Source organism: Colletotrichum aenigma, assembly GCF_013390185.1.
Source record: "Colletotrichum aenigma strain Cg56 chromosome Unknown KSG_Cg56_contig07, whole genome shotgun sequence".
Lineage (NCBI taxonomy): Eukaryota > Fungi > Ascomycota > Sordariomycetes > Glomerellales > Glomerellaceae > Colletotrichum > Colletotrichum aenigma.
Genome location: NW_023500913.1, coordinates 3,448,422 through 3,460,516, shown reverse-complemented (window position 1 = coordinate 3,460,516; position 12,095 = coordinate 3,448,422). Strand labels below are relative to the sequence as shown.

Genomic DNA, 12,095 nt, shown 5'->3' with positions numbered 1-12,095 from the left:
GCTGACTCCAGATTGAAGTGTGATCTGGGCCAACCTCAATGTCAAAGATGCATCAAATATGGAGTTCGATGTCCGGGTTATCGAGATGAGCAAGATCTACGGTTTCAACACTCGCACTCAAACACGTTTGAGAAACGTAAAAGCAAGAAACAGCGGAATAACCCAGACCAGCCTATGAACGTGATCCAGGTGATCGCATTCACCCCGGAATCAACAGCTTCCCCTGCATCATCTCAGTGTTCGAATGTTCCATCGACGCCACCATTGCTGAGGCCCGTTCGTCAACATTGGACCGCTGAATCGATACCCCTTGTCCTCGACTGCTATTCTTCAATCAACTTTCTGCCCGGATTGTTCAAGGGGGTCCCAGACGATCATTGCTTAGTCCGCACAAGCCAAGCTTTTGCTCGCGCCTACGTCCTCAATCGCTACAGGCCCAACACCGACTATCGCGAGTTATCCTCTTGTCTGGGAAAGGCTTTAGCATCAGTCTCAGCAGCTATAAATGACCCGAAGGCCCACACGTCAGATGCAACTATTGTGGCGGTGTGGTTTTTGGGCAACTACGAGGTAATCATTAGGCGGTCCAGTCATTCGATGCTTGCTAACTTCCTGTAGCTGCTCATGGGAGGTCTCGAGAGGAGGTCATTTTTAACCCCTCAAGAAAAGGCCATATCCTCTTCTCCCGGCTGGTACATCCACACTCACGGTTTAATGAGCCTCCTCCGTGCAAGAGGCGATGCACAACTATTCACAAGATCGGGTCGGCAAATCTTCTGGACCATGCACAACATCATTGTGGGTTTGTGAGACGAATACTGGCGAAGGTACTCGCTGAAATGTGATAGCAAATCCGATGCACGACAATCAACGAACCATGCCCACCAGAGTTCGATCATTGGTTCAAAATCATAGCGAAGACTTTGCAACCTGGCGAAGCTTTGCTACTCGAAACCGGTCGCTACATTGCAGCGACATGCTCTCTTCTATCCAAAATGATGCCTATCGCGCGTCTTGGAGATGCCCAACAGGCATGTGCTCAGTATGAAGAGCTGCTTGCTGAATGCGACAAAGCCGAACTCGCTATGTTGGAATGGATTCAATCAGCACCTCAATACCAATTTGAATCTGGGCCAGTATTTCATTACTTCTGGAGCTCTTGGAGAAGTGCTCGAATCAAGCTACATCACATGCTGATTCTTGTCACGAATATCGTCGAGCACGCACCGGAATGCCCCTTCCAGCGGGAGGCGCTGCGAGCCCGTCGTGAGCTGTGCCTCGAGATCATCGGAGCCACAGCCCAAGATGTTGTGGACGGGATACCAAAGTCCCTTGGTGGAAGCATGTCAGACATGGACCCGCAATCTCCTGCCGCTTACTTCGACGCGCTTCGACTAATTTGGCCGTTGAGCCAGGTCTACGTCATGCCGACCGTTCCAAGACACAGGAGGAAGATTGCAAAGAATGCGCTATATCGTATAGGGAGAGAAAAAGGCATTCTGGTGGCTTTGCAGCCGCGACCTGGTGGCTTAAACTTTCCTCCCGAGGCAATGGCTGGTATTTGTGTAGATGACTTGGGAGACCGGGAACATCTGCCAACCGATCTTTCGGATACTGGGCCCCAAAGTGCTTGAAAGCGAACGGTATTGGGTCAGCAACGCGCTGCTGTCATTCCACGGGCGGGACCAACAATAACCTCGAGGCCGGACGAAGCACAGCTGCATATAACGATGATCTTCTTCCCATTGAACACAAGCATGGCCCAATCGCAATGTGCAAACAACAGTAGGGGTCCAGCTAAGCATTCGCGCGACGCCCTGAGCTCGGGGATAGCGAAGCTTGTTTCTTCTTAGCGCCCTGCGTTTAGATAACAAGAGGATCGTTTAGATAGCAATGTCCAATGTCAGCACGGCAATTCTGTGCCGAGTCAGCCAACCATCCCCTTTTGGGCAAGCCATTCGACCTCATCAGCGCCCTGGGTGCCGACCTCCGATTGACGGTTGCTCAGCCACTGGCTCAGAGCGCTGAAGTCAGGCATTCTGCTCCTGCGAACGCCTTTTGCCAGGCGGGCTGCGGGGGCGGTGTCTAGTGTGCTGCAGTTGCGAATGCGATGAAACCGACAGAGTGCGTGGATGGCTTTCTTTGGCTGCCTGCAAAGCCTTGAGATCTTCGCTGGCTGGGAGATAAATATTACATGGCTCGAATCTAACGACGAATTTGATTTCCAGTCAAGATATTCACACTTTTCAACATCAACACCTACCAGAGGACACCACTTGAGGATCAGTCACCACAATGGAGTCCCTCATCCGCGTCAGAGACCTCGGGAACAAAACGGACAATGACGTTTGCCCCATACAATCCCTCGACGAAAGTCAGTAATAATGGAAGCCAGAATGTAGTCAGGGATCATCAATGCTGACCGAGACACAGATGCTTCGCAGCCATTCATCGGAACCATGTCGTTCTACAAGTTTAACATGATTCTATCCGGAAGCTTTACGGCTGCCGCATGCCTCATTATCTTCGTCTTCATGTTTCTTCACGCGACGCATCTTAGCAAGAGTAACGAGCAGATCAAGTAAGTCTCATATCCTTCAAACTCTGCCAAACATGTTCTGACTACCCTTCAGAATCTTGCGCATCTCACTCATCATTCCATTTTGGTCGATATTCTCGTTTCTTTCAATGTGCTTCCCGGCAGCACAAGTCTACCTGCACCCGTGGCTTGAGTTCGTTCAATCTATCTGCCTTGGCACCTTTTTCCTGTTGCTGTGCGAATTCGTCTCCCCCAGCGAGCAACACAGAGATGTGTTCTTCGCAGCTCTCACCATCAAGGACAAAAAGTCCGAAACTGGAACGCAAGATGGCTTGCAATGGTTTAGGGTGCGTCGATTAGATGATGATTTGTGCATATTCTCTCAGGGCTAACATGCTTTCAGAGGATGTGGTTTTCCATCTTTCAGTATCCTGTTGTCTCCTTGTTGATCGCCATCTTGACGGCTATCACGCAAGCCGCAGGTGTTTACTGCGAATTTGCAAGCAAGGCTCATTTCGCCAAGCTCTGGGTAAGTCTTAACTCCAAAGCCAGGAAGCCATGACTTCGTTAACTCATCCATCAAAGCTTTCAATTATTGCCAGTGTATCGCTTACAATCGCAATCATGACGGTTATCCGTTTCTACATGCAGTTGAGAGGCCACCTAGCCCATCACCAGCCCTTGGCCAAGTTTTCGGCATTCAAGCTGGTTGTATCCCTGACGTTCCTTGAAAATGTAAGTTTAGGATCAATCCTTCGTGTTTTGGTCTTCGTATTGACCAGTATGTAACAGATTATCTTTTGGATTCTCCGAGATGTCGGGGCGTTGAACCCCACGGCGATGCTTACCTGGGCGGATCTCAACATTGGCATCCCTTCCATGCTTATCTGCATTGAGATGTTCCCATTGGCGATCTTCTTCCATTACGCCTACTCTCATCGCCCTTACATCATCGGTGGTGGCCACGCTCGCCGCCCCGTCGCTGGAGATCTGGAGGCATATGAACCTCAGAGCTATTCTGGCGGACCGGGAGGCTTGTGGGCGCTCGTGGAAATGTGGAACCCCATGGAGATTGTCGAGGCTATCAAGTTTGGTTTGCACATGAAAGCAGAGGAGCGTAAGCAGAGAAATGCTCGCAAGGGGTTTCCCATGACAAGCTACCAGCCTGTCGATGACCAATACGGCAGATATTAAGGTTGGCAATTGGTTCGAAGATGATATATATGTAACATTATCATAGAATATTACGCAGCGTGTTTCATAAGCAAATCTATCTACAAGGCTTCATGACCGACTAGAGCGCGTTTACCTTTGCGGCATGCTCATAAACGAGAGGTTGAGCCTCGGCATCGTCCAAGTAGATCGTGAAACCATCATTGTGGTTGCGACCGTAGGAGTAGTTGGAGTACCCATATTGCCAGTACATGTCAGGCATCTCTTCCTCGAGAGAGATAGCTTGCCACTTTCCAAGGACCTCAGTACGAGGCGTATTGTCCACGACGCCAAGGTACTCCAGGCGCTTGTCGGCAGTCAACCAACCGTACTCCTCGTGCACCACAGGCTTGCCGACCTTCCGGCCAGAGGCGGCGTGATCGTGGATCCATTGCTCTGTCCACTCAACAGTCTTGCTCCACCAATCGGGGTACGAGTGGAAGGTGCCAAAGTCAATGTTGGGCAGAGCGAGCTCGTGGTCGAAGTCGCTGCCATCAGCTCCATTGTAGGCCCAGTCATCGGACTCGATGTTGAAGCCGCCCTCACCGCCCCAGGTGACAAGGTGGTGGCTGTCGAGGCTCTTGACGTAAGCACTCATCTCCTCGATCCAAGCACCGAGACGTGCCGGCGTGCAGTCGTCACTTCGGGGAAGGTTACGGGTGCCATCAGCTCCACAGCGCGGCTCGTTGGCGAGCTCCCAAGCCATGATCGCGGGAGAGTCCTTGTAGCGGGTGACCATTTCCTTCACGTAGCGCTTGAAGGCGTCTTTGATCGCGGGTACGTGGTAGAACTGAAGCAATGTCTGGTTAGCTTTGCCATTCTGGTCGTAAGATAACGAAACACTTACGTCGTCGTGGTACTTGCCACCGAGATTGACGGTGTAGACATCCATGCCGCCATAGTCGGCCCAGTTGTTCGTAAGAGCGACGATTAACTTGATACCGACGTTCGTCGCGGCATTGACAACCTTGTCGAAGGCGTCGATATTAATCACCGAGGTGCCGTTGTCATACCATCTCTGGAAGACGATATCTGTGTCACCAGCGCCCTCACCGCCGTATTGAGGGAGACCACCGGCGTTGTAGGTGACGTTTTTGTCGTTGAAGCCCCAGGTCCGGAAAACTTTCAGGCCAGCTTCCTTCGCGGCTGTCATGCCAGCTTCGACATCGGCTTGGTTCTGAGGGCCATTGTCAGCTTCTATCATCTTGATCGAGACCATTGGGTTTCTTTACGTTGTCGAAAGGGAAGTAGTAAGCATTGCTTCCCGCGAAGTTGAAGTCCTCGCCATCCAGCTGGAACTTAGTACCTGAGGTCGTCACGTATCCTTTCCTGACGCACGGCGCGGCGGCAGCTCCGCCGGCCAGCAGGCCAATTGAAAGGAGACCGGAGAGATTGGGCAGCATTGTTGACAATTGACGGATGCTTCAGCAGTCTCTACGTCTTCCAATCCAGCGCGACGAATCCATCGCAAACAAGGGCGGGGACTGCTCATATTTATTGCGATCGATGAAAGATCCCCTGCCCCGGACTTCAGGGCCGACACTTGTCCAGATTAATCACGGAGACCGTTGGCCCGCGTGCCATGCGATCTTCTCCAAGGATTTGGAGATGCCAAGAGTGCGGGCAGTCCACTTTGCCTCTTTCATCACGGAGGGAGGTCGTCCGAAAGTTGGGGTTCGACCAATCATAAGAGCTGCTGGTATCCGGAAAACATCAACAAACTTTGGCTGGCTCGATCGTACCTGATCCGTTGTTGTATCCGCTGTTGGCCAACGTCGCATTCTGGCAATCATCAATATCGAATGTTGAGGACGTGCCCAGACTGCCTTGAGGTCAAGATGGCGGAGTGCAGCTGGTCTTTACGAGAGTCGGTGACTATAGAACCAGTCGTCAGCTTCTGATTTGTTCCGGGGCATCCAAGCTCTGTATTGATGTCCCGGCCAACGTTGACATCGTCTGATGTTGCAAGACCATTTCGTCTTGAGTCCCATCTACCCGACGGCTCAAATGCATGTTCATCCGAAGGCCAAGCATGGGCTCCGCACACTTGTCCAAGCTCTCCAATTTTCACCTCGTCACTGCTGGCGTGAATCCCCGTCCCTTCGCGTTGTCCGACATTTCTAGCGAGCCATTCACAGACCATTTTTGGCAAAAGAGTGGGACCAATAGCACCACACCGTGAACGAAAACCCCAGTTGATCATTGGGTCCTTGCATGGAGATGGCGCGGGGTAGCTGTGTCTTGCGGCCCAGGTTGTCAACAACCCGAACCCGAGAATCCGGCGGGGTGATTATCGACGGGATTGAAGTTGTTGTGCTGCAATGATGCTTTGGCAGACAACATCCCGGGTCTTCGGCCATTGTGTACCGATCTAATCGCATATAGTCACTGTCCAACAAACGATGTGGTACGAAGGCCCTATTGACGTGTCAGACTCCACTCAAAGGGAAGACTGCGATTACGTTATCACGCAAGTCTCTGTTGACGAGGGTAGGAGGAACAGTCCAATGTAACGAAAACGAGCACCAGCCAACATCAGTTGGTCGAGACTGAACGAATGTTGCAAGAGGAAAAGATGCCATCATTGGCAACTCGAGCTAACTAACGGGATGGAAGAAAATGGTTGTATCATCAGCAGCACGTGCTTGCGTTTGAAGATGAGATGTATTGAAACATGATGGAACTAAGGCTGGATGTTGAGAGCCCACTACCGGTAGCAGGAAAGAGCGACCTGCGAATTGGGTAGGTAAACATATCAGAAGCAGCACTACTTAGTAGCTTCTTACCTAACCATATTTTACCCAACATTGCGTTATGTTCTGCAACAAATCTCTTAAAAAGAATAAGTTGGGGAGTACGCCCATGATGCTAGTACAAGAGCACTAGAGATCAAAAATTGAAGCGTTTCTAACGCTTCAGGTAGTTGCCTCGAGAGAGAATCGAACTCTCGATCTCCTCATTACTAGTGAGGCGCTTTACCACTGAGCCATCAAGGCGGATTGACGACGCCATTGTGAATGGGGCTCATGGAGGCATGCAGTGGATGCCGATGGGGCCAGATGGGGCTGTGGTCGTTGTATCGTGGGCCTGGTCAATTGAACGGAGGCCAAAGGCATCAATTGAATAGTCGCTAACCTGATATGTTGGTTGCGAAGCCTGGCACATTAAATCACATCAAAATGTGCCAATGGTGAAGTTCCCGAGTACAGGGATGACCACAACGCTGAGGTCAAAACGCTCTTCACACGGCATGTTGGATTAACGGTGGAGCTGCTCAATCTCCGGGGTCGTGGAGTGATTACCTCGGCTTCAGATGAAGTTTGACCATACACACTTGAAGGCCCAAAGTTACCTGATCGGAGACCGGTTTTTGGTCTCGTCCGAGATCCCTATACTGAAGCCGCGAAGTGATGACTACGAGGTCTGGGTGAGCTGCCGTTGACTTTGAGGTCATTGAAGTTTCATTGGGCTTTTCAAATTGGTCTGCTGATATGAATCCGGGCCTCCCCTTTGTGTTTGTGCACTATCTGTCCACTTTCCATTAGCAGACTAATGGTATCTAAACGGGCGTCACAGCTACATGTCGATATGACACCATAGCCGTAACTCTTGCTCGAGGTTCCGCATACTCGAGGAGACGGCTGGGGATAAGCAAGGCGCTTCTTACCATCAATATCCATTTTCTCTAAGATGTTTGGCAATGTGAGAAGAGAAAGCTGTGCTCGGAACGTTGTAATCTGTGCCGCGATCCGGATGCGACTGCTCTTCACATCTTGTATTCGTCAGGCAGTTGATCAATACTACCATCGCTAAAGTAGACTGGCCCGACCTACAGTGGCGTGATAATACTGGGTAATAGTGAGGAAGTTTCGAGCCAAACCAGTAGGGGCTTTTACAGTAGAAACATAAAGGGCAATAGCGACGGATTTCTATGGCCAATAAATGGTTGAATAAGAGCCCTGTGCTTGTAAAAGTGACCGCTGTCGCTTTTCAACCGTTGCCATTGAATGTCCCAGCAGTGAGCTCAGTTGGTCTCCGCGAACATTCATTGCCATGTTGATATCATGAGGAGCACCATCAGGAGGACCCAATGATGTGAAAGAAGAGTCGGAATATTCTGGTTGTTTGTTAGTCCATAAAGTCGAAACGGAACCAAACCCAGAATTCCCGCATTGGGAGTAGCAACCACGGGCTTCTCCCTCCGTGATCCTTACCAACAGCCGAAATCCACCAATTACCGAGACTACCTCACTGCCGCTTACCACCATGTCATTAAACCTGGGGAAATCCTGGGGTTGATACGTTGCACCTGCTATAAGTTGGGTCTTGATGGCTGCAGTATGTGACCACGAGGTTATGGCTTCATTTACGTCCAGGCACCTTACTCGTCGAATTTCACCAGCAGCTGCCGCGTTCATCTTGCCAAGCCTCTTTGACAATGTGACTTCATTAAAACTCAGTTGATGTAGCAATGGCAATCATATGAGAGGGAGGGACGAGAGAGGCATATAAAGTGGTCGACCAGGACTTGTCGTCACCTGGTTCCGACCTGACCGTGGTTCCCTGTGTGCAATTTGTGTCCCGAAAACCAAGCTTTGATCGTCATGAAGGCTGTCATCCTATCCCTGCTGGCAATTGCCGCTGAACAAGCAGCTTCTCATGCAACCTTTCAGGCTCTTTGGGTTGATGGAGTCGATGTAATATCTCTAAGGTTGTTCGAGGTGTCGAAACGTGGTGCTGACTTGAAACAGTATGGTGGCCAGTGTACCAGACTTCCTCTCTCAAACTCCCCGGTTACAGACGTTTCCTCCACCGATCTTCGATGCAATGCAAACAGCGGTCCAGTGGCCAAGAAATGCGTCGTAAAGGCTGGCTCTTCGGTCACGGTTGAGATGCACCAGGTAAGCATGCTCCGGTGTGCGCATGTAAGCGACATTCGTTTCTGAGCAAGAATTCACAGCAACCAAATGATCGGTCATGTACTTCAGAAGCCATCGGTGGCGCACACTACGGACCCGTTATGGCATACATGACCAAGGTCTCCGACTCTTCTTCGGCCGACGGATCTACCGGATGGTTCAAAGTCTACCAAGATGGATGGGCCGCCGCGGCTGGCAGTGCCAATGGCGATGGGGACTATTGGGGATCGAAAGACATGAACACTTGCTGCGGCAAAGTTCAAGTTAAGATCCCCTCGGATATCCCAGCTGGGGACTACTTGCTTCGGGCCGAGGCAATCGCCCTTCACGCAGCAGGCTCCAGTGGCGGTGCTCAGCTGTACATGACATGCTTCCAGCTGACTGTCACCGGCGGCGGGAGTGCCTCGCCTGGAACAGTTTCATTCCCTGGAGCATACAAGGCTTCTGACGCTGGTCTGCTCATTGACATTCACAGAGCCCTGACTACCTATGTCGTGCCGGGGCCTACAGTCTACGCTGGCGGTTCGACCAAGAGTGCCGGATCTGGTTGCGTCGGATGTGAGTCGACTTGCACCGCTGGCTCCGGGCCTACCGGAACGGCCTCCAGCGTTCCCCAGCCGAGCACGACTGGCGGTCTTCCGGGATGCACTGTTGCCAAGTACGGCCAGTGTGGCGGTACGGGATGGACTGGTTGCACTACCTGCGCTGTGAGTGGTTAAGCCGTCTTGTGCCGAACTTGAATCTGACTGATCAAACTTTAGTCTGGATCAACCTGTCAAGCCGTATCAGCACCTTACTATTACCAGTGCGCGTAAGTCTCAGGGATTCTGCTAGGTGAATGGCGGCAGAGACTGGACTTACGAATGGATGAATAGAATTTCGATTCCATCTGTTCGACGAAGGTCTTGACAAGCGCCAATTGCTGAGCATCAGATGCCGACATATTGTCAATCTTGCCTTTAAAACCCATCTAAGATTCTTGCTCTCGTTGAATCGAGATTCGCATTATATAAAAGCATTTGCTAGTTGACATCGCGACAGCCTTGCGTGACTCTTGCATGTATGAATTGCGTCAGGGCGCTTCTATCTTCAGGCTGTTTCAATGACATCCCCAGAACTAAGTGTTGACGCCGCCTTCATTTCGAGGAGATGATCAGCCATGGCCCATCTCCCAGACGGTCCGGAAGAAATAATCTTCAGTTGGTAGGCGAGCCATGCACCGATATCTTTATCCGTCTTCCCCACAACCTCATACGCCATTCTCATTGGAAACAGGATGGATGAGCTGGAAACATCCCGCAGTCGTTCAAGGTGAAAATCAACGCTGCGACAGATAGTGATGGCGGATGAATACATTCGCTTAATCAGTAGTCCAGATTGTTCCAGATCTTGCAGGAGCAGGTTGAGCCCTTGTATGAACATCATTACCAAGATGAGAGCGCCGTTGAACGTATTCGAGATGCTAGCATCGTAAAGAGAATGATACTGCAGGACCGTAGCCCAGATAGGCTTTCTTGCTCCCTGTTGGTCTGCATGCGTCGGCGTTGTCTTCGGTGAAGCCGCCTCAGTCCAGCGTGAGAGGGCGGTGAAGGCCCAGCATTTTTCCCACGCCTCCAAATCTTGCAGGACCGATCGTGCCTGTGATCGAAGGGAGACCAATGACGCAAGATCCGGAGCACCCATTTGGCCAACAAGCATTTCGTCTCGCTTGACAAAGATTCCGGGACAGTCGGCAACAATGTCGATAAGCAGCTGCAAGGGGTCCTTGCGTTCGGGATGCGGTAGCCAGGGTATGCTCTTCCATTCAGGTCGAGATAGAATGGTTCCAGTATGAGTAACCAGAGCAGCGAAAATGATGGAAGACCGGGCCCGCTCCAGAATGATGACACAGGGTAGTTCCTGCATGGACTCAGGTCCCCTGACTTTCAGCAGCTGCTCAAAGCCGCGTGCATGGCCGATCCACCCGTCTTCTCGATCACCCACTAGGAGCTTTGAAAGTTGTGAGCATCACGGCTTATTGGTTTAGTCAGCCTGAGGTTTCCAGGAGAAAGCTTACCTCGAACAGGGCCATGACGATGACTGCTTCCAACACGTCAAAGGATCGAGAGCCCTTAGGGTCGCTAAGAGCATTGTTGAGAGCCTTTAAGGCAGTGCTGTATTTCCGCAATCCACGCTGCACAACTGGCTTTTGCCTATTGTCGAGGCCAAACATTGTGGTGGCCAAGGCGACGAAGCATTTACCGGTGATGGTCCTGTCAGTACCTGGTTTGACCACGATATCCTCACTTTCCCGAAGCAGATGTTTATGTGTATACGTGACGAAGATATCGTCCATGGCTGTCGGCATCAAAGAAGGTTCCAAGAAACGGAGTGGAATCATGTAAGCGGCGCTGATCGCCGTTGTCATGAGCGCAGGCTGCTCCGGTGATGCGATAGCGGACCGTCCTGAAGATGGTGGCGATGGCAACGAGGTTTTGACAGGCGCAGGATCCTGGCAGTTGCTACCACTGTATTGAATAAAGCTGAATCCGCGGATCCCTCCGCATTTTAGCTTGGCTTTGAAGCATCTGTTGCATTCGGGAGTCGTGAGGTCTTGGATACTCGTCAGACGGGATCATGCGTTGGGCTCCTGGTAGACGTCGATGCAAGCCGACTTACCGCATTTGACGCGCCGGCGGCGACAGTTGTCGCAGGCCTTTGATCTTCCGCCAACCCCAACCATTTTGGGCCTGATATGATGGCAGCTCGGTAGTTAGACAATGGCTTCGAGTTTACGAATCAACATCAGAGTGCGGTATGTTCGATAGAAGCAGAGATGCATCGTCGTCGACATTGTCGCGACGCGCCAAACTAAGACTGGGTCTGTGACGAGAGTGGCTGGAAACAGCTCCATGCCATTGGGTTCTCCCTGATACCGGATCCGTCGACAAGCTGGCACCATCTCAGTTAGCATTCTCTGCTGCCTAAACCAGAAACCTGGAAGGGATAGAGACGATCACTTGCGCAGAGCTCTAGCAGAAGCAGGAGAAAACCGGAGGAGGGAGCTAATTATTTTTTACTCCATTGCATCAAGCACACTTCAAATATAATCGTTTCTAAATTCCTCATGGAACCTCAAAGCTGCTGCTGCACATGCCCTTCAGCCGTAGGTTGCATCTAGAGCCCTCGGAAGCCGCCCGCACTAAGTTTAGTGGGCGCGTAGTTCTGAGGACAACGGAATACGGCCTCAAAATATGAGCCTAATGCGGTAATGTCATTGGAGTCAGCTGGGAATAAGTAGGATTTATTCAGCGATCACCTAGCGTCCAGAAATGGCCCAAGCCACTCGAGTGATCTGCATCATAAACTCCACAATCAGCACTGCCATTATGCCGACCAGAGTATCTTGGCCAATGATGACTGCTATCGATCAAGCCGCATGGCAA

General features: G+C 51.2%; 5 protein-coding genes across 5 annotated transcripts; 3 read left to right on the top strand and 2 right to left on the bottom strand.

The window, feature by feature from the left end:
- Positions 1 to 58: 58 nt before the first annotated feature.
- Positions 59 to 1,634, top strand: CGCA056_v011204 (uncharacterized protein; the record flags this gene model as incomplete). The annotated part of the gene is made up of 4 exons (XM_037326451.1): positions 59 to 136; positions 190 to 570; positions 619 to 798; positions 849 to 1,634. 4 exons carry the CDS (start codon positions 59 to 61, stop codon positions 1,632 to 1,634), a joined length of 1,425 nt encoding a protein of 474 aa, XP_037174848.1.
- Positions 1,635 to 2,295: 661 nt separating this feature from the next.
- On the top strand, positions 2,296 to 3,733 carry CGCA056_v011203 (Transmembrane protein; the record flags this gene model as incomplete). The annotated part of the gene is made up of 6 exons (XM_037326450.1): positions 2,296 to 2,374; positions 2,434 to 2,581; positions 2,634 to 2,886; positions 2,943 to 3,068; positions 3,125 to 3,274; positions 3,332 to 3,733. The coding sequence occupies 6 exons, from the start codon at positions 2,296 to 2,298 to the stop codon at positions 3,731 to 3,733; spliced, it is 1,158 nt and encodes a 385-aa protein (XP_037174849.1).
- Positions 3,734 to 3,833: 100 nt separating this feature from the next.
- manC (putative mannan endo-1,4-beta-mannosidase C) lies at positions 3,834 to 5,154 on the bottom strand (the record flags this gene model as incomplete). The annotated part of the gene is made up of 3 exons (XM_037326449.1): positions 3,834 to 4,541; positions 4,599 to 4,928; positions 4,984 to 5,154. 3 exons carry the CDS (start codon positions 5,152 to 5,154, stop codon positions 3,834 to 3,836), a joined length of 1,209 nt encoding a protein of 402 aa, XP_037174850.1.
- Positions 5,155 to 8,355: 3,201 nt separating this feature from the next.
- On the top strand, positions 8,356 to 9,508 carry eglD-0 (putative endo-beta-1,4-glucanase D; the record flags this gene model as incomplete). The annotated part of the gene is made up of 5 exons (XM_037326448.1): positions 8,356 to 8,448; positions 8,503 to 8,652; positions 8,712 to 9,377; positions 9,432 to 9,481; positions 9,505 to 9,508. 5 exons carry the CDS (start codon positions 8,356 to 8,358, stop codon positions 9,506 to 9,508), a joined length of 963 nt encoding a protein of 320 aa, XP_037174851.1.
- Positions 9,509 to 9,759: 251 nt separating this feature from the next.
- CGCA056_v011200 (Uncharacterized protein) lies at positions 9,760 to 11,392 on the bottom strand (the record flags this gene model as incomplete). The annotated part of the gene is made up of 3 exons (XM_037326447.1): positions 9,760 to 10,659; positions 10,727 to 11,262; positions 11,329 to 11,392. The coding sequence occupies 3 exons, from the start codon at positions 11,390 to 11,392 to the stop codon at positions 9,760 to 9,762; spliced, it is 1,500 nt and encodes a 499-aa protein (XP_037174852.1).
- Positions 11,393 to 12,095: the final 703 nt, after the last annotated feature.